This window comes from Chiloscyllium plagiosum, chromosome 7 (genome assembly GCF_004010195.1).
Source record: "Chiloscyllium plagiosum isolate BGI_BamShark_2017 chromosome 7, ASM401019v2, whole genome shotgun sequence".
Lineage (NCBI taxonomy): Eukaryota > Metazoa > Chordata > Chondrichthyes > Orectolobiformes > Hemiscylliidae > Chiloscyllium > Chiloscyllium plagiosum.
The window spans coordinates 69,457,759-69,479,118 of NC_057716.1; the positions used below are offsets into that span (position 1 = coordinate 69,457,759).

The 21,360-nt window shown below is 41.6% G+C and overlaps 1 protein-coding gene across 1 annotated transcript in view; it reads right to left on the reverse strand.

The window, feature by feature from the left end:
• The window catches only part of LOC122551933 (inactive dipeptidyl peptidase 10-like), a 1,705,342-nt gene that overhangs the window by 14,899 nt on the left and 1,669,083 nt on the right, over window positions 1–21,360 (reverse strand). The window contains exons 23-25 of the mRNA XM_043694504.1: window positions 17,738–17,837; window positions 3,597–3,655; window positions 2,541–2,613 (exon numbers count right to left, since the gene is read on the reverse strand). Of these exons, the coding sequence (XP_043550439.1) occupies window positions 2,541–2,613; window positions 3,597–3,655; window positions 17,738–17,837 (232 nt within the window). The remainder of the gene's footprint in view (window positions 1–2,540; window positions 2,614–3,596; window positions 3,656–17,737; window positions 17,838–21,360) is intronic.

Genomic DNA, 21,360 nt, shown 5'->3' on the forward strand with positions numbered 1-21,360 from the left:
TCCCACCTCATTCCTGATGAAGGACTTATGCCTGAAACATTGATTCTCCTGCTCCTCACATGCTGCCTGACCTGCTATGTTTTTCCAGTGCCACACTTTTCAACTCTGGTGTCCAGCATCTGCAGTCCTCACTTTCTCTATTGATCAGGGATAATCAACATGCATTTGTCAGAGGGAAATACTGTCTGTCTGATTAAACTGAACTTTTTGAAGAGGTGACTAAATATATTGAATTAATTATTACACAACACCAGGTTATAGTCCAACCTTATAAACGACCTGGATGAGGGCATAGAAGGGTGGGTTAGTAAATTTGCAGACAACACTAAGGTCGATGGAGTTGTGGATAGTGATGAAGGATGTTGTAGGTTACAGAGAAACAAAGATGAGCTGCAGAGCTGGGCTAAGAGGTGGCAAATGGAGTTTAATGCGGACAAGTGTGAGGTGATTCACTTTGGTCGGAGTAACTGGAATGCAAAGTACTGGGCTAATGGTAAGATTCTTGGTAGTGTAGATGAGCAGAGAGATATCGGTGTCCAGGTACACAGATCCTTGAAAATTGACACCCAGGTTGACAGGGTTGTTAAGAAAGCATATAGTGTTTTAGCTTTTATTAATAGAGGGATCGAGTTCCAGAACCATGAGGTTATGCTATAGCTGTACAAACCTCTGGTGCGGCCGCACTTGGAGTATTGTGTACAGTTCTGGTCACCGCATTATAAGAATGACGTGGAAGCTTTGGAAAGGGTGCAGAGGAGATTTACTAGGATGTTGCCTGGTATGGAGGGAAGGTCTTACGAGGAAAAGCTGAGGGACTTGAGGCTGTTTTCGTTAGAGAGAAGAAGGTTGAGAGGTGACTTAATAGAGACAAATAAGATAGTCAGAGGGTTAGATAGAGTGGACAGGGAGAGCCTTTTTCCAAGTATGGTTACGGCGAGCACGAGGCGGCATAGCTTTAAATTGAGGGGTGATAAATATAGGACAGATATCAGAGGTAGTTTCTTTACTCAGAGAGTAGTAAGGGTATGGAATGCTTTGCCTGCAACATTAGTAGATTCACCAACTTTTAGTACATTTAAGTCGTCATTGGACAAGCATATGGACGTACATGGAATAGTATAGGTTAGATGGGCTTCAGATTGGTATGACAGGTCGGTGCAACATCAAGGGCCGAAGGGCCTGTACTGTGCTGTAATGTTCTATGTTAACAGGTTTAATTGGAAGCACTAGCTTTCGGAGCGTTGCTCCTTCATCAGGGTGGTTGTGGAGGATACAATTGTAAGACACAAGATTTATTGCAAAAGTTTACAGTGTGATGTTACTGAAATTATACATTGAAAAATACCTTGATTGTTTGTTGAGTCTTTCATCTGTTTGAATACCATGATAGTTTTACTTTTTTCACATGTAAATCACAAAACTATTTTTTAAAAGTTACATTCTCAGGTTAACTGTAACAATTGGTGTTAGCCAGATAATATGTTGAAGGTGTTAACCCTGTGTTCCCTGTCTGTGCCATAATGGTTAGACTGATTCCAATCTAAAAAGTGAGTTAACAGAGTCTTACATGGATTCATGCAGTTTTTGAGCAAAGTACAATGTAACTCTGCAAGTACAAATTCACCCCACAAACGTATCTGTGTGTGTGTGTGTGTGTGTGTGTGTGTTTGTGTCTGGGGTGAGGGGTTGTGAGTGTGAGAGAGAGTGTATATGTGAGTGTAGAGTGTCTAAGTCTGTGAGAGGTTCATGTGAGAGTGTGGGAGTGTGTGTGTCTGTAGGAGTGAATGTGTGTGTGTCTGGGTTGGGGGGTTGTGAGTGTCTGTCAGAGAGTGTATATGTATGTGTGAGTATAAAGTAGTTAAGTCTGAGAGGATGCATATGTGAGTGTGGGAGTGTGTGTGAGTGTCTGTGTGCGTGTCATGTTAATCTTTTAACAACCACCTTGCCCAAGCCTATTGTTAGACAGACTTTAGAACCGGTCACAAGAGTTTCTTCATTTTATCTTAAATTAAAGGGACTAGCAATTTTATAAATCTCATTTGAAACACTGCTGGCCATTAGCTAATGGTAGCATTTTCCTTGTTGACATTATTGAAGCTGAGCGTAACCTTGACAGAAATGTCAACTCTCCCATCAGTCGTGCTTTGTTTGAAGGAGAGCAACATATGCAAATTTTCATATTTGTATAGTAACAGATAGGTGAAAAAATATTTAAGTTCTACAGAGTTTAAGTAAATACCTAAAATAGCCAACATGGTGTGAGAGATTGAGAGAGAAAGGGAAGTAAAGTAACAGAGATGGAGTGGCTAAAGGATAGATAGATGTATCCACCCATTCTGGAGTTCTTAGTGAATGTGCTGTTAAATACTTTGACAAAATTAAGATGTATTCAACTTCCACCAAAACCTTGGATACAAAAATGACTATAACACCTTGAATATCATCATTATGAAGCCACTATCAAACACATTGTAAAATATCTTGGGGGATAGCTGACAGTATATGCTTGAATATGAGAGGCAGGCTACAGTAAGTCTTACCATCAGCAGTGCCATGTATAATCAGGAAACTCTCATCTTTGATTTCATTAACATTTTGTAATACACTAGATTCCTGCAATAAAACCAAAATGGAGTTATTAATATGAATGTTAAACACAGTATTACTTGATTAATTATATTAAAACAAATTATTGCCTCTAAATACACATGTGATTTTAAAAGACTAAAAGGGAATTAGCTGTGAAAACTAAATGCTTATCTCCCTCTTGTAGTGGAATTTCAGCAGAATAGTATTTTCATCTGGAATATGCATGGTGGCACAATGGTTAGAACTGCAGGCGACTGTCTGTGTGGAGTTTGCACATTCTCCCCGTGACTGCGTAGGTTTCCTCCGGGTGCTCCGGTTTCCTCCCACAATCCAAAAATGTGCAGGTTAGGTGGATTGGCCACGGTAAATTGCCCATAGTGTTGGGTGAAAGGGTAAATGTAGGGGAATGGGTCTGGGTGGGTTGCGCTTCGGCGGGTCAGTGTGGACTTGTTGGGCCGAAGGGCCTGTTTCCACACACTGTAAGTAATCTAATCTAATCTAATCTAATCTAAAACTAATTATCCTGGACTGAAGCTGATTGTATAAGTGCAGTAGGTTTCTGGCAGAAATTTCACCATTATGAGGAAACTTATGTGAATGTTGCATCAACATCAAATTTTTTTCAATGATATTAGAAAGAAATCAAAGTCTGTACATAAAAATGTCCAGGACAGACATAACTTGGGGCCTTTACCACTGTTTCCTGGGGTCTATTACCATCTTTTAATGGTAGTATTGTGACTCAGTAGTAGATAAGACCCTCTGACTCACGGACATTTGCATACATAAGTGGCAATTAATTGACGTGTACAAATCTGAGAGATGTGGAATTAAAACATTTTAGTTGGAATGGTGATGCAGTGGCAGGTCGTGTGATGTCTGGATTTTTGGACATTCGCATCTCTGATCCTTTTTAATTTTGATTAGGATTATGTGTTGCAATTCTACTCCAAAATTGAATTAATGCTTAGCCTTTATACGTTGAGTGGTTTCTTTAAAAAACTCACTTGATAAATGATTTCATCTCGTGATGGTAATCCAAGGTATCGTTCTGTGAATGCTGAAGCTGTATGAAGAAAAATATTAATTTAATCCATATTTGCATGGTGTCTTCATCTTTGTGAAGCAATGTTGAACAATAAACAATAGCTGACCTGAACCCTTGGCCTTTCCCATTTGGCTCTGTAATCTATGAAGAGACCAGTTTCTGAGGCATAAGTCTTAGCTTTTCTACTGAATCATTAATTTGTAGCAAACAACATGACTGAATATATTTGATTTAAAAGAAAATTCAAATCCATGGACTGTTTGCCAAGAGGGAGTATTACTGTGCCATCTTGTTCTGTGCTAATCAAGACACCTTGAACAGCACTTGAATGCAATCTCATATCAGTATAGCACTACGGCAAGAACAATATAATCAAGGTTACATTAAAATCTATTCATTAACTATTCTAACTGCAGTTATTAGTCTGGTATGCAACTACAATTTTACTTCCCATCATCAATACAAACTGAATAATAGTATAAAAGAATCCCACCAAAATAAGTTAATTGTAATCCAGTTTAAAGATGCCATTTACTTGCAATTTAAATTCAAGATTTAGAAAGAAAGGTGACATGCCAGCTAACTCTGGGTGAAAGCTTTTAATGAAACAAAATATCCTTTGTAATTGTGTTCATCTGCTTTGTCTTTGTGCAGATGGATGAGATTTTACCTCGTTTAAAACCCATCTACCCATACAAAGTTAAATAAGGTCCTTTCATGGCTGCGGTCAAAAGATGTGGGAGAGGGCAGCAGAGACTTATATAACACAACCATGGTTAGAGTGATGAGTGTCTGGCTGAGAAATTAGCACATTTTCATTTCAATAAATAACCTGTGACTGGATCCATTGAGGATATTTCAGCACATCATCAATTGCAATGGCAGCTCAACAATTACTGTCTTAAAAAAAGGTGTTAACAGTCAATAGGAGAAGAAGATAAATGACTGACATTTAGAATTTCTCAAGAGAGCCATGAACATACACTCTTGTCTGAAAGCAGAAGCTATGGTACATGAACAGATATTTGTCATTCTTAAGAAACCATAAGAGATAGGAGCAGAAATTAGGCCTTTCAGCCCATTGAGTCTGCTCTGTCGTTTAATCATGGCTGATAAGCTTCTCATCCCTATTCTCCTGCTTTCTCCCTGTAACCCTTTGATCCTCTTGATACTCAAGAATCTATCTATCTATCTCACTTTTAAATATACTCAATGACTTGGCCTCCACAGCCTTCTATAGCAATGAATTCCATAGATTCACCACTCTCTGGCTGGAGAAGTTTCTCCTTAACTCTGTTATAAAAAGCCTTTTAATCTAAGGCTGTGCCCATGGGTCTGAGTCTCTCCTACCAATGGAAACATCTTCCCAACAGCTACTCTGTCCAAGCTACTCAGTATCTGTATGTTCAATTAGATGCCCCTTCATCCTTCTAAACTCCATCGCGTAGAAACCTAGAGTCCTCAGATGTTCCTCATTTGTCAAGCTTTTCATTTCTGGGACCATTCTTGTGAACCTCCTTTGAAGCCCCAGGACTAGTACGTCTTTCCAGAGACATGGCACCCAAAACTGTGCACAATACTGCAAATGTGGTCTGACCAGACTTACAGAGCCTCTGAAGTGCATCCCTGCTTTTATATTCAAGTCCTCAAAATAAATGCTATCATGCATTTGCCTTCCTAACTACTGACTCAACCTACAAGTTTGCCTCGAGAGAATCCTGGACTTGAATGCTCAAGTGTCTTTACAGTTCAGACTTGTGAATTTCCTTCCCATTTAGAAAATAGTCCATGCTTTTATTCTTTCTTCCAAAGTGCATGACCTCACACTTTCCCACATTGTACTCCATCTGTCACTTCTTTGCCCACTCTCTGAACCTATCAAAATCCTTCTGATGTCTCCCTGCTTCCTCAAGCTACCTGTCCCTCTACCTATCTTTGTATTATCTGCAAACTTAGCTAGAATGCCCTTAGTTCTTTCATCTATAAAGTGAAAAGTTGTGGTCCCAACACTGAACCTTGCAAAACACCACTTGTCACCGACTGCCATCCTGAGAAAGACTCTTTTATCCCCACTCTCTGCTTTCTGCCAGATAGCCAAACTTCTATTCATGCTAACACCTTGCCTGTGACACAATGGACCCTTATCTTACTCAATAGCCTCCTGTGCAGCACCTTGTCAAAAACCTTCTTGAAGTTGAGATAGATAACATCCATTGTCTCTCCTTGGTCTAAACTGTTTGTTACTTCCTCAAAGAATTTTAGCAGCTTTGTAAGACATGACCTCCACTTGATTGAGACCATGCAGACTTTGTCCTATTTTATGAACACTTCCAAATATTCAGAAATCTCAATCTTCACAATGGATTCTAGGATTTTACGATCGAGGTTAAACTAATCAGTCTGTAATTTTCTATATTTTGCCTTACTTCCTTTTTAAACAGGGATGTCACATTAGTGATTTTCCAGTCCTTTGGGACCCTTCCTGATTCTAGCCATTCCTAACACCTCCACTATCTCTTCAACTATCTCCTTTAGAACTCTGGGGTGTAGTCCATGTGGTCCAGGTGATTTATCCACCTTCAGGCCATTCAGTTTTTCTGGCTTCTTCATCTTCATGATGGCCGCCATAATCAGCTTAGCCCCGGCATTCTCTTGAATTTTTGGGATATTACTCCTGTCTTCCACCGTGAAGACTGGCGCAAAGTAATTATTCAGTTCCTCATCCACTTCCTTGTTACCCACTGCTATCTCTCCAGCATCATTTTCCAATGGCCCAGGTCCACTCTTGCTTCTCTTTTTATATATTTAAAGAAACTCTTACAGTCTTCCTTTATATTACTGGCTAGCTTATCTTCCTATTTAATCTTCTCCCTCCTTTTCTTTGTTCCCCTCTGTTGGTCTTTGTAAGCTTCCCAATCCTCTGGTTTCCCACTGCCCTTCACCACATCAAATACTTTCTCTTTTGATTTTGCTATCCCTGACTTCCCTAGTCAGCCATGGTTGCCTTATCTTCCCTGTGCCATGCTTCTTTTTCCTTGAGAGGAATCTCTGCTGTGTCTCCTGAATTACTCTCAGAAATTCTTGCCATGGCTGTTCCACTGTCTTTCCTGCGAGGCTCCTCTCCCAGCCAAATCTACCCAGCTCCTCCCTTATGCCTCTGTAGTTGTCTCTATTCAGCTGTAATATCATTTCTATCTTCTCTCTCTGAAATTTCAGAATAAATTCAATCCTATTATGATCACTACCTCCTGAGGGTTCTTTGACCTTGAGCTCCCTTATCAAGTCTGCCTCATTGCACAACAGTAAATCCAATATTGCCTGTTCCCCAGTGGGCTCCACCACAAGCTGATCCAAAAACCATCCCGTAGACATTTTACAAATTCCTTTTCTTGCAATCGACTACCAACCTGATTTTCCCAGTCCACCTGCATATTGAAATCCCCCATGATCACTGTAACTTTGTGTTTCCTACACATCTTTTCTATTGTATAGTGTATCTTATGCCTCAGCTCCCGACTACTAATTGGAGGCCTATACATAACTCTGACTATGTTTTCTTTTATCTTTGTGGTTCCTCAATTCTAACCACACAGATTCTACATCATCTGATCATATACTTTGTTTCTTACTATTGATTTAATTTCATTTCTTCAAGGCAACTCCACCCTTTTGCCCACCTACCTAGCATTTTGATAGGATGTACATTCCTGAATATTCAGCTCCTAATCCTGATCCCCTTGCAGTCACATCTCCATGATGCCCACCACCTCATACCTGCCAATTTTGATCTGTGCTACAAACTCATTTACCTTATTCCTTATACTGCATGCATTCAGATATAACATCTTCAGTCCTGTATTAACCATCTAATCTACACTATTGCATTTTCATCCATTTAATGGTCTATTCAATGACCATTTAAACACCCTTAAAGTTGGCGAGTCTACTACTATTGTAGGCAGGGCATTCCACACCCTTACTATTGAGTAAAGAACCTATCTCTGACATCTGTCCTATATCTAGCACCCCTCAATTTAAAGCTATGCCGCCTCGTGCTAGCCATCTCCATCCGAGAAAAAGGCTCTCACTGTCCACCCTATCTAACCCTTTAGTTATCTTATATGTCTCAATTAAATCACCTCTCAACCTTCTTTTCTCTAACAAAAACAGCCTCACATCCCTCAGCCTTTCCTCATAAGACCTTCCCTCCATACCAGCAACATCATAGTAAATCTCCTCTGAACCCTTTCCAAAGCTTCCACATCCTTCCCATAATGCGGTGACCAGAACTGTACACAATACTCCAAGTGCAGCCGCACCAGCGTTTTGTACAGCTGCAGCATGATCTCATGACTCCAAAATGCAATCGCTCTACTAATAAAAGCTAACACACTGTATGTCTTCTTAACAACCTTATCAACCTGGGTGGTAACTTCCAGGGATCTGTGTACATGGGCACCAAGACCTCTCTGTTCATCTACACCACCAAGAAGCTTACCATTAGCCCAGCATTCCTGTTGCTCCTTCCAAAGTGAATCACCTCACACTTTTCCATATTAAACTCCATTTGCCATCTCTCAGCCCAGCTCTGCAGCTTATCTATGTCCCTCTGTAACCTACAACATCTTTTGGCACTATTCACAACTCTACCGACCTTAGTGTCAACCGTCAATCCACCCTTCTAGGCCCTCATCCAAGTCATTTATAAAAATGACAAACAGCAGTGGCCCCAAAACAGATCCTTGTGGTACACCACTAGTAACTGAACTCCAGGATGAACATTTCCCACCAATCACCACCCTCTGTCTTCTCTCAGCTAGCCAATTTCTGATCCAAGCCACTAAATCACCCTCAATCCCATGCCTCCGTATTTTGTGTGATAGCCTACCATGGAGAACCTTTTCAAATGCCTTACTGAAATCCACATGCACCACATCAACCACTTTACCCTCATCTACCTGTTTGGTCACTTTCTCAAATAACTCAATAAGGTTTGTAAGGCACAACCTACCCTTCACAGAACCATGTCGACTATCCCTAATGAACTTATTTCCTTTCTAGATGATTATAAATCCTATCTGTTATAACCTTTTCCAGCACTTTACCCACAACCTAAATAAGGGTCATTGGTCTATAATTAGCAGGGCTGTCTCTACTCCCCTTTTTGAACAAGGGAACAAAATTTGTTATCCTTCAGCCTTCTGGCATGACTCCTGTAGACAATGATGACACGAAGATCAAAGCCAAAGGCTCTGCAATCTCCTCCCTAGCTTCCCAGAGAATTCTAGGATAAATCCCATCCAGCCCAAGGGACTTATCTATTTTCACATCTTCCAAAATTGCTAACACCCCTCCTTGTGCACCTCAATCCCATCTATTCAAGTACCCTGTATCTCAGTATTCTCAACAACATATTTTTCCAGAGTGAAGACTGACGAAAAATATTCATTTAGCGCTTCCCCATACCTTCTGACTCCATGCACAACTTCCCACTACTATTCTTCATTGGCCCTAATCTTTTATTCTTTTATTCCTGATATACTGATAGAAAACTTTGGGGTTTTCCTTGATCCTATTTGCCAACGACTTCTCATGTCCCCTCCTGGCTCTTGTTAGTTCTCTCTTTCAGTCTTTCCTGATTTGGAGATGCCGGTGTTGGACTGGGGTGTATAAAGTTAAAAATCACACAACACCAGGTTGTAGTCCAACAGGTTTAATTGGAAGCACTAGCTTTCAGAGCGCTGCTCCTTCATCAGGTGGTTGTGGAATACACAATTGTAAGACACAGAATTTATAGCAAAAGTTTACAGTGTGATGTAACTGACATTATACATTGAAAAATACCTTGATTGTTTGTTAATCTCTCATCTGTTAGAGTGACCATGTTAGTTTCACTTCTTTCATATGTAAATCACAAAACCTTTTTTAGAAGTTACATTCTCAGGTTAACTTTAACAATTGGTGTCAGCCCAGATAATATGTTGAAGGTGTTAGCTCCCTGTTTAGGCTGATTCTAATCTAAAAGATGAGTTAACTGAGTCTTACATGGATTCATGCAGTTTTTGAGCAAAGTACAATGTAACTCTGCAAGTACAAATTCACCCCACAAATGTATATATGTGTGTGTGTGCGTGTCTGGAGTGGGAGGTTGAGTGTCTGTGAGACAGAGTGTATATGTGTGTGTGAGAGTGTAAAGGGGTCTAAGTCTGTGAGAGAGTGCGTGTGGGAGTGTGTGTGTCTGTGGGAGTGCATGAGTTTCTGTGTCTATATGTGTGTGTGCATGTGTTTGCATGTGTGTATATAGTGCAATGGTGGTCACCTGTAATGTGACATGAACCCAAGGTCCCGGATGAAGCACTCCCTACGGGCACTGAACTTAGCTATCAGCCTCTGCTCAGTCACTTTTCGTTGCTGCCTGTCGTGAAGTCTGCCTTGGAGGATGGTCAAAGCAAAACATCATGTGTGCACAACACAATGCCATCTGTGCTCTGAAAACCAATCACAACATTGTCATCAAACCAGCAGATAAAGAAGGAACAGAATACTGCAAGGAAGTGTACCGACAACTGAACAACCAGGAACACTACAGGCAACTACCAGCTGATCTGACCAAAGAGCACACCCATGAACTGCACACATTGATCAGGACTTTGGATCCAGTCCTTCAGAGTTCCCTACGCACCCTCATCCCATGCACTTGTCGCGGAGGAGACTTCTACTGCCTTCCGAAGGTACACAAAGCCAATACACCAGGATGTCCCATTGTATCAGGCAGTGGAACCCTGTGTGAGAACCTCTCTGGCTATGTCAAAGGCATCTTGAAACCCATTGTACAGGAGATCCCAGCTTCTGTCGCAACACTACGGATTTCTTACAGAAACTCAGCACCCATGGACCAATCAAACCGGGAACATTCATCATCACAATTTCAGCACTCTACACCAGCATCCCCCACAATGATGGCATCGCGGCAATAGCCTCAGTACTCAACACCAACAGCTGCTGATCTCCGAACACCGTCCTACAACTCATCCACTTTATCCTCGATCACATCGTCTTCACCTTCGACATCCAGTTCTTCATCCAGACACATGGAACAGCCATGGGGACCAAATTTACACCCCAATATGCCAACATCTTCATGCACAGGTTTGAATAAGACTTCTTCTCTATACAGGACCTCCAACCAACACTATACACCAGGTACATTGAAGACATTTTCTTCCTCTGGACCCATGGTAGGAGTCACTGATAAAACTACACAGTGATATCAACAAGTTCCATCCCACCATCAAACTCACCATGGACTACTCTCTACTTTCTGACTCATTCTTGGACACATGCATCTCCATCACTCTCTACTGCAAACCCACAGACAACCTCACAATGCTACACTTCTCCAGCTTCCACCCAAAACATATTAAAACAGCCATCCCCTATGGACAAACTCTGTGCGTATCCCAGATCTACTCAAATGAGGAGGAATGTGACGGGCACTTGGAAGTACTCAAGTATGCCCTCATCAGAATGGGGTATGATGCTCAACTGATCGACCACCAGTTCTGACGTGCCACAGCAAGGAACCGTAATGACCTCCGCAGGAGACAGACACGTGCTGCAACCACCAGGATACCCTACATTGTCCAGTACTTCCCAGGAGCCGAAAAACTGTGCCATGTTCTTCACAGCCTGCAACACATTATCAATGAAGATGAGCACCTTGCCAAGACCTTCCCCACATCTCCACTGCACGCCTTTAAAAATCACCAAACCTCAAACAGATCATTGTTCGTAGCAAACTGCCCGGCTTTCAGGACCACTCCATACAACACTGTCACAGTAGGGACTGCAAGACGTGTCAGAGTGTGGACATGGATACCACCATTACACTTGGGGACACCTCCCACCATGTACATGGCAGGTACTCATGCGACTCAGCCAACGTTGTCTATCTCATACGCTGCAAGCAAGGATGTCCTGAGGCACGGCACATTGGGGAAACTGAGCAGAGGTTACAGCAACGGATGAATGGGCACTGCACAACAATCGACAGACAGGAGTGTTCCCTCCCAGTTGGAGAACACTTCAGCAGTCCAGGATATTCAACCTCAGACTTTCGGGTGACCATCCTCCAAGGCGGACTTCGGGACAGGCAGCAGCGAAAAGTGGCTGAGCAGAAGCTGAGAGCAAAGTTCGGTACCCATAGGGAGGGCCTCAACCGGGACCTTGGGTTCATGTCACACTACAGGTGACCATCATTACACTACACACACACACAGACATTCCTGTACACAGACGCACACAGACACACACTCAACACATGCACCTTCTCACAGACATGCACCCTCTCACAGATTTAGACCCCTTTGTACTCTCACACACATACATACACTCTCTCTCACAGACACTCACAACTCCTCACCCCAGACACACACGCACACATACACAGATACATTTGTGGGGTGAAATTGTACTTGCAGAGTTACATTGTACTTTGCTCAAAAACTGCATGAATCCATGTAAGACTCTGTTAACTCATTTTTCAGATTAGAATCAGTCTAAACAGTATGGCACAGTAAACAGGACACATTGGGCTTACACCTTCAACATATTATCTGGGCTGACACCAGTTGTTAAAGTTAACCTGAGAATGTAACTTTTAAAAAACATTTTGTGATTTACATATGAAAGAAGTGAAACTAACATGGTCACTCTAACAGATGAGAGATTAACAAACAATCAAGGTATTTTTCAATGTATAATGTCAGTTACATCACACTGTAAACTTTTGCTATAAATTCTGTGTCTTACAATTGTGTACTCCACAACCACCCTGATGAAGGAGCAGTGCTCCGAAAGCTAGTGCTTCCAATTAAACCTGTTGGACTATAACCTGGTGTTGTGTGATTTTTAACTCCGTCTTTCCTGGCTAACTTGTAACTCTCAATCATACTAACTCATCCTTCACGCCTCATCTTAACATAAACCTTCTTTTTCCTCTTGACAAGAACTTCAATCTCTTTAGAAAACTACGGCTCCCTCACTTGACCACTTCCTCCCTGCCTGACAGGTACATACTTATCAAGGATACGCAGTTGCTGTTCCTTGAATAAGCTCCACTTTTCAATTGTGCCCATCCCCTGCAGCTTCCTTTCCCATCCAATGCAACCTAAATAAGACCATAAGACCATAAGACATAGGAGTGGAAGTAAGGCCATTTGGCCCATCGAGTCCACTCCGCCATTCAATCATGGCTGATGCGCATTTCAGCTCCACTTACCAGCGTTCTCCCTGTAGCCCTTAATTCCTCTAGACAACAAGAATCTATCAATCTCGGCCTTGAAGACATTTAGCGTCCCGGCTTCCACTGCACACCGTGGCAATGAATTCCACAGGCCCACCACTCTCTGGCTGAAGAAATGTCTCCGCATGTCTGTTCTGAAATGACCCCCTCTAATTATAAGGCTGTGTCCACGGGTCCTAGTCTCCTCGTTCAACTGAAACAATTTCCTAGCATCCACCTTTTCCAAGCCATGTATTATTTTGTACATCTCTATTAAGTCTCCCCTTAATCTTCTAAACTCCAACGAATACAATCCCAGTATCCTCAGCCGTTCCTCATATGTTAGACCTGTCATTCCAGGGATCATCCGTGTGAATCTCCGCTGGACACGTCCCAGTGCCAGTATGTCCTTCCTGAGGTACTGGACACAGTACTCCAAATGGGGCCTAACCAGAGCTTTATAAAGTCTTAGTAGTACATCTCTGCTTTTATATTCCAACCCTCTTGAGATAAGAGACAACATTGCATTCGCTTTCTTAATCACGGACTCAACCTGCAGAGCAGGTGAAGGCAGAGCAGTGAATGTTGTCTATATGTTGTCAGTAAAACATTCAACAAGGTTCCTCATTATAGACTGGTTAACAAGATTAGATCACATGGAACACAGGGAGAACTAGTCACTTGGATAGAAAATTGGCTGCAAGGTCTGAGGCAGAGGATGGTAGTAGAGCTTTTTTGACTGGAGGCCTGTGACCAGCAGTGCATTGCACGGTCTGATGCTGAGACCACTGCTTTTTGTCATTTATATAAATGATTTAGATGTAACTCTATGAGAGAATAGGGGGAAATATGCTGGGGAGCAGGATGAGCTCATTTATTCTTGCAAAGAATCAGGACAAACCCAATGGGCTGAAGAGCCTCCTTCTGTGCTATATCTGTTCTTCGTTTCAATTATTCTAAAATTTATTTTAATCGGAGTGATGAACATTAGCCACTTATTCAACAGGGTACAGACCACTTTTAGAGTGAATTGTTGTTGATTCCACAAGTGAAGGATACTCAGAGGGAGCCGATGGGCTATTGGTATTATTGCTAGACTATTAACCAGAGACTCAGCTAATGTTCTCAGAAGGAGAAAGTGAGGTCTGCAGATGCTGGAGATCAGAGATGGAAATGTGTTGCTGGAAAAGCGCAGCAGGCTAACTTTGTATCATCGGCAAACTTCGCTAGAATGCCCCGGTTCCCTCATCCAAATCATTAATATATATTGCGAACAGCTGTGGCCCCAGCACCGAACCCTGCGGGACACCGTTCGTCACCGGCTGCCATTCTGAAAAGGGACCTTTTATCCCAATTCTCTGCCTTCTGTTAGACAGCCAATCCTCAGTCCATCCCAGCAGCTCACCTCGAACACCATGGGCCCTCACCTTGCTCAGGAGCCTCCCGTGTGGCACCTTATCAAAGGCCTTTTGAAAGTCTAGATATACCACATCCACTGGGTTTCCCTGGTCTAACCTACTTGTTACCTCTTCAAAAAATTCCAACAGGTTTGTCAGGCATGACCTCCCTTTACTAAATCCATGTTGACTTGTTCTAATCAGACTCTGCTCTTCCAAGAATTTAGAAACCTCATCCTTAATGATGGATTCTAGAATTTTACCAACAACCGAGGTTAAGCTGATTGGCCTATAATTTTCCATCTTTTGCCTTGATCCTTTCTTGAACAAGGGGGTTACAACGGCCATCTTCCAATCATCCGGGACCTTTCCTGACTCCAGTGACTCTTGAAAGATCTCAACCAATGCCTCTGCTATTTCCTCAGCCACCTCTCTCAGAACTCTAGGGTGTATCCCATCGGGGCCAGGAGATTTATCAATTTTAAGACTTTTTAACTTTTCTAGCACTATCTCTTTCGTAATGGCATCCATACTCAACTCTGCCCCGTGACACTCTTTAATTTTTGGGATATTACTCATGTCTTCCACTGTGAATACTGATGCAAAGTACTTGTTAAGTTCTCCTGCTATTTCCTTATCTCCCATCACTAGGCTTCCTGCATCAGTTTGAAGTGGCCCAATGTCTACTTTTGCCTGTCGTTTGTTTCTTATGTACTGAAAGAAACTTTTACTATTATTTCTAATATTACTGGCTAGCCTACCTTCATATTTGTTCCTCTCCTTTCTTATTACACTCTTTGTTATCCTCTGTTTGCTTTTGTATCCCTCCCAATCTTCTGCTTTCCCACTGTTCTTAGCCACTTTATAGGATCTCTCTTTTTCTTTAATACATTTCCTGACTTCCTTTGTCAGCCAAAGTTGTCTAATCCCTCCCCGGTTAATCTTTCTTTTCTTGGGAATGAACCTCTGTACAGTGTCCTCAATTATACCTACAAACTCCTGCCATTTTTGCTCTACTGTCTTCCCGGTTAGCCTCTGCTTCCAGTCTATTTTCGTCAGTTCCTCTCTCATGCCCTCATAATTACCTTTATTCAATTGTAACACCATTATATCCGATTTTGTCTTCTCCCTTTCAAACTCCAGACTGAACTCTACCATATTATGGTCGCTACTTCCTAAGGGTTCCCTTACTTTAAGATCTTTTATAGAGTCTTGTTCATTGCAAAGCACTAGGTCCAGAATAGCCTGATCTCTTGTGGGCTCCATGACAATCTTGCCTAATTGGTTTCCCCTCAGCTATAACTCTTGCCCTGCTGTTTATACCTATCCCTTTCCATTGCTGAAGTAAAGATAACTGAATTGTGGTCACTATTACCAAAGTGCACATGTACCTCCAAATCTAACATCTGGCCGGGTTCATTACCCTATTACCAAATCCAATGCGGCCTCTCCTCTTGTTGGCCTGTCTACACACTGTCAGGAAACCCTCCTGCACACATTGGACAAAAACTGACCCATCCAACATACTCGAACTATAGTATTCCCAGTCAATATTTGGAATGTTAAAGTCCCCCATAACAACTACTATGGCACTCTCACTCCTATCGAGAATCATCTTTGCTATCCTTTCCTTTACATCTCTGGAACTATTCAGAAGCCTATAGAGTGACCTCTGCTTTACAGTTTACAGTTTCCCCTCTGAGTCAGAAACACTTACTTTCCCAGGGTATTCTTCGCTTGCTCCCTCTCAGCTCCAGTCCTGAAATGCAGGCCCTAAATCCTCGAGGTAAGATTTTATAACCTCTTACCTTCCCAGAATGCTCTTACCTTGCTCCTGCTTAGCTTTGGTCCCAAACTACTTACTCTGCTACCAACAAACGTTGTAGTAGCACATCCCTCTACACTGCCACCCCCCTCACCCCCCCCCCTGTCTGTGACTTATCAACTCCAATTTATTTAATTATCACACTTTCTTGAAATAATAAGAATTGAGGAATTTGATATCTCTAAGAATCTAAACATTATTCATGCAATTTTATACAATTGTACCACAAGGGGATCAAGGGTTATTGGGAAAAGGCAGGAAAACGGACATGAGGAATGTCAGATCAGCCATGATCCTATTGAATGGCACAGCAGGCTTAAGGGACCGAATGGCCTGCTCATACTCCTATTTCTTATGGTCTTGCGTATCTCCATAAATTCTGATGTGCAATTTCTTTGTGAGCACTTGCATAAGATTGAATATTCTGATCTTTGACAGCCAGCAAAGTGAAAGAAAAAAATTGCATTTAAAGGTGAGCATCTGCAAATAATTTTTTGGCAACAACATCCAAGTATGCAAATAATCAGAAAGTCAAACTGATGTATCCATAATATCATCATACAAATGCAAGGGCGCTCTATTGCTTTCTCTCCAATAGAGTGCAGGGAAAAATCTTGAAACCACATATCTCCCCCAAATTTAATTGAATATATGCGTCAAGGTCAAGCACAATAGATGCTCACTGCATCAGTAGAAATTCAGAGATTGACCCATCTCTGTCATTGTACACTAGATGAGCTGAATAAAATTAATAAATAATTCTTATAGGATTGCTTGGAATTAATTTGCTTGCTATCTTCGATCTCCACCTATTGGCTCACCAGTCAAGAGGATTCAAAGATTGAGCTGCTGTCATATTCGCAAAGGTAAGCAGGTAAAGTTAGAAGCTGGGCGACTTGGGAAGAGTGGAGACCAGGAATGGGAAGGTAAGTGATTGAGCTGGGAAGAGATGCAGTCATATCTGGAAGAAGGCCATTAGTTCATGAGAGGGGATATTGATTGGTGGTGCCCAGGAAGGATTGAAGCCAGAATTCAGAAAGATTATTCCTGTTCACTCAACCCCAGGCTCAGTTGTATCTTTTCCATGAAGATGTTTACATTACATTGGCACATTACATTATATTACATTACAAGGGCCAGCTGTTGGGTGTCAAGGTAAGCTGATCTTGAACTCTCGCATAAAATTTAATATTCTGATGTTCTGGCATTTGCAAAGCAAAAGAAAAACTATTGAATAGTTGATTCTGGTTTCAAAGAGATGTGAGGTTCATTAGTCTACATTTAATTATTTAAGCAAATAAAACCAAGTGTTGTCTGCTGGTGTTGAAATGCATGATTAGTGCAAGTGCATTGACCATTGATATACCGCAATGTAGTCAAACAATGGTCAGAATATGACACAGATAAACCATGTGATACCATTCCTTGGAACCTTTGCTAAACCTGAGTTCATACCCTAATATTTTATCTGCCATAGTAATGTACAAAAAATAACAAGAGATTTATCATTTTGGACCTGGAAGTAAGTAATACATCATAATTGTAGCATTCAGCTAATTACTTGAAATGCCTTATGAGTTTTGTTGTTTACTTACCATACAACTTCCAGTCAGTAATTGGTGCTACTGCAACTCCACATTTGAAGATTCTGTCAGTGGAAGTAAGAATCATGGATGTGACATAGCCTCCATATGCCTGTTAAATTGAGGAAAATCTTAAGCATTTTTACAAGTTTAGTTGTTTTAAAATGCTTTGAGATTAAATAACTAGATTGTGATTAATTTATTGAAGCTGAAAATGTGTTGCTAGAAAAGCGCAGCAGGTCAGGCAGCATCCAAGGAACAGGAGAATTGATGTTTCGGGCATAAGCCCTTCTTCAGGAACCTTGGATGCTGGATTCTCCTGTTCCTAGGATGCTACCTGACCTGCTGCGCTTTTCCAGCAACACATTTTCAGCTCTGATCTCCAGCATCTGCAGTCCTCACTTTCTCCATTAACTTATTGAAGACATTATTAGTAGGCAAAGTTCATTTTAAATCGGATCTTAAAAATACAGATTTATTTTGAAATAACTGAAAACATAAACAATGAGGGGTCTAACAGAAGTAAATTGGGTGAACTTTCAATTTTGATGAGGATGGGAAACAAAAACAGAGTGCAGTCATTATATATGCGAGACAATTATCCTTTCCAGTGATTCAAAGGGTGGCTACACTAATGCTGTCATTTCCTGTACTTGTCACTGGTGAAAATGATATTCAACATGTATATTATTGAATGCTTATATGCACCTTTTTCCCAAAGTGAAACATTGTGGCAGTGGTCATGCTCATCTCTTGAGGGAGCTAATTACAACTCTGTTATGGCCATTTCTGGGAGACTTATTCAGACTAAGTCCTGATCAGGCATCCCACTGAGTGCCATTGGGGTTCCTTGGTCCACTAGAATTAGTTTTTCACAGGATACCCTGAAGCAGTATGAAATTCCATCCATTACAGCAGTCAACTAATCTGAGGCCTGTAGCTCTCTGCAGTATTTTGTCTGGCTCAGCTTCTGCCTTAATTATGCCTTAGCTCAAAAATAGGCAAACAAACAGAGGTGTGGTAGAAATAACTGTCCTTGACATCAGTGCTGCAATTTACTGGGATGTGGCATCAAGGAGCCCTGGCATAACTAGACTAATTGTGGATCAAGCTGACAACACTTGGCTGGTTCGAGACTGCCGCAAAGAAAAATGGTTATAGTTGTTGGAGGTTAGTTACCTCAGCTCCAGGAAATCTCTGCAGCTATTCCACACTGTCATGTCATTCAAAATGTAGGGGGTGATGGGCTCTCAGGGGAACGTAGCACAAACAGTCAAGTTTCTGATTGTGAGAAAGGCTCTAATGTAATGAGGGGTACATTGGGTTCCAAGTGATCAGTTGTGTTCAGGGACTCTCTAGATAGAGGCACAGACAGAGGTTTCTGCAGGCAGCAGTGAAAAATCATCCTTGACATCTCTGGATCAAGGATGTCTCAGAGAGGGTACAGAATGTTCTCAAAGGGGAGATGCACCAGCAGGAGGTCATTGTACACTTAGAACTAATGACATAGGAAGGGAAAAGGATGAGATTCTGAAGGGAGAATATAAAAAGTGAGGCAGGAATTTAAAAAGGAGGTCCTTGAGGATAGTAATATCTGGATTACTCCCAGTGCTATAGGCTAGTGAGGGTAAGAATAGGAGGATAGAACAGATGAATGTGTGGCTGAGGAGCACATGCAGGGGAGAAAGGTTCACATCATTGATCATTGGAATCTCTCTGGGATAGAAGTGACCTGTACAAGAAGGACGGATTGCACCTCAATTGCAAGGGGACTAGTATAGTGGCAGGGAGATTTGCAAGAGCTGCTCAGGAGGATTTAAACTAGTAAGGTGGGGGTGGGACCTGGGGAAGTAGCAAGAAAGGAGATCAATCTGAGACTGGTACAGTTGGGAAAAGGAGTGAGTCAAACAGTCAGGGCAGGAAGGAACAAAGCAGACAGCAAGGTAGGATTGATAAATTAAACTGCATTTACTCCAATGCAGGAGGCCTAACAGGGAAGGCAGATGAACTTAGGATATGTTAGGAATGGAACTGAGAAATAAGAAAGGGATGATCACCTTATTGGGATTGTATTATAGACCCCCAAATAGTCAGCGGGAAATTGTGAAACAAATCTGTAAGGAGATTTCAATTATCTGGAAGAATAATAGGGTGGATATGGTATGGGGTTTTAACTTTCCAAACATAGACTGAGACTGCCAACAGACTCCCAACTATTAAGGGTTTAAATGGAGGAATTTGTTAAGTGTGTAACAGTGACCATAATTCCATTAGTTTTAAAGTAGTGATGGAAAAGGATAGGTCAAATCTAAAAGTTGAAGTTCTAAATTGGAGGAAGGCTAATTTTAATGGTATTAGGCAAGAACTTTCAAAAGCTGACGGTGGGGGGTGAGGGGTGGCAGGCAGATGTTCACAGGTAAAAGGACGGCTGGAAAATGGGAAGCCTTCAGAAATGAGATAACAAGAGTCCAGGTATATTCTTGTTAGGATGAAAGGAAAGCCTGGTAGGTGTAGGGAATGATGGATGACTGGAGAAATTGAGGGTTTGGTTAAGAAAAAGAAGGAAGCATATGCCAGGCATAGACAGGAGAGATTGAATGAATCCTTAGAGTATAAAGGCAGTAGGAGTACACTTAGGAGAGAAATCAGGAGGGCAAAAAGGGACATGAGATAACTTTGGCAAATAGGGTTCAGAAGAATCCAAAGGGATTTTACAACTAAATATATTGAGGACAAAGGCAAAAGGCTAAGGGGTGGCCTTATAAAGATTTATAAAATCATGAGGGGCATGGATAAGTATAAACAGGCAAGGTCTTTTCCCTGGGTTGGGGGAGTCCAAAACTAAAGGGCATAGGGTTAGGTGAGAGGGGAAAGATATAAAAGGGACCTAAGGGGCAACTTTGTCACAGAGGGTGATGCATGTATGGAATGAGCTGCCAGAGGAAGTAGTGGAGCCTGGTATAATTACAGCACTTAAAAGGCATCTGGATGGGTATATGAATAGGAAGGATTTAGAGGGATATATGCCAAGTGCTGCCAAATGGGACTAGATTAGGTTAGAATATCTAGTTGGCATAGATGAGTTGGAGGAAGGGTCTATTTCCGTGTTGTACACTTCTTAGACTCTATGATGTCTCGATCAAAAATTCAGAAATCGGGATATTTGTTGATTGTGCAATGTCATATTTTGTAACTCCTCAGCTACTGAAAGAAATCCATGTTTAAATGCAACAAGATCTGGACAATATCCAGACTTGAGCTAAAGAGTCGCAAGAAACATTTTCACCACAACGTATCAGGCAACAGTCGGCTCCAACATGAAAGAATCTAACCATCATCCATTGATTTCAATGGCATTACCATCATTGAATCCCTTACCATCAACATACTAGGCATTATGTTTGACCACAAACTGAACTGGACTAGCCACATAATTACTGTGACGACAACAGCAGGTCAGATGAACTCACCTCCTGGCTCCCCAAAACCTGTCTACCATCTATAAGGCACAAATCAGGAATGTGATGGAGTATTCATAATCAGAGAGCATGGAAACATACCCTTCAGTCCAACTCATCCATGTCGACCAAGTTTCCCAAAATAAATTAGTCCCTCTTGCCTGCACTTGGCCCATA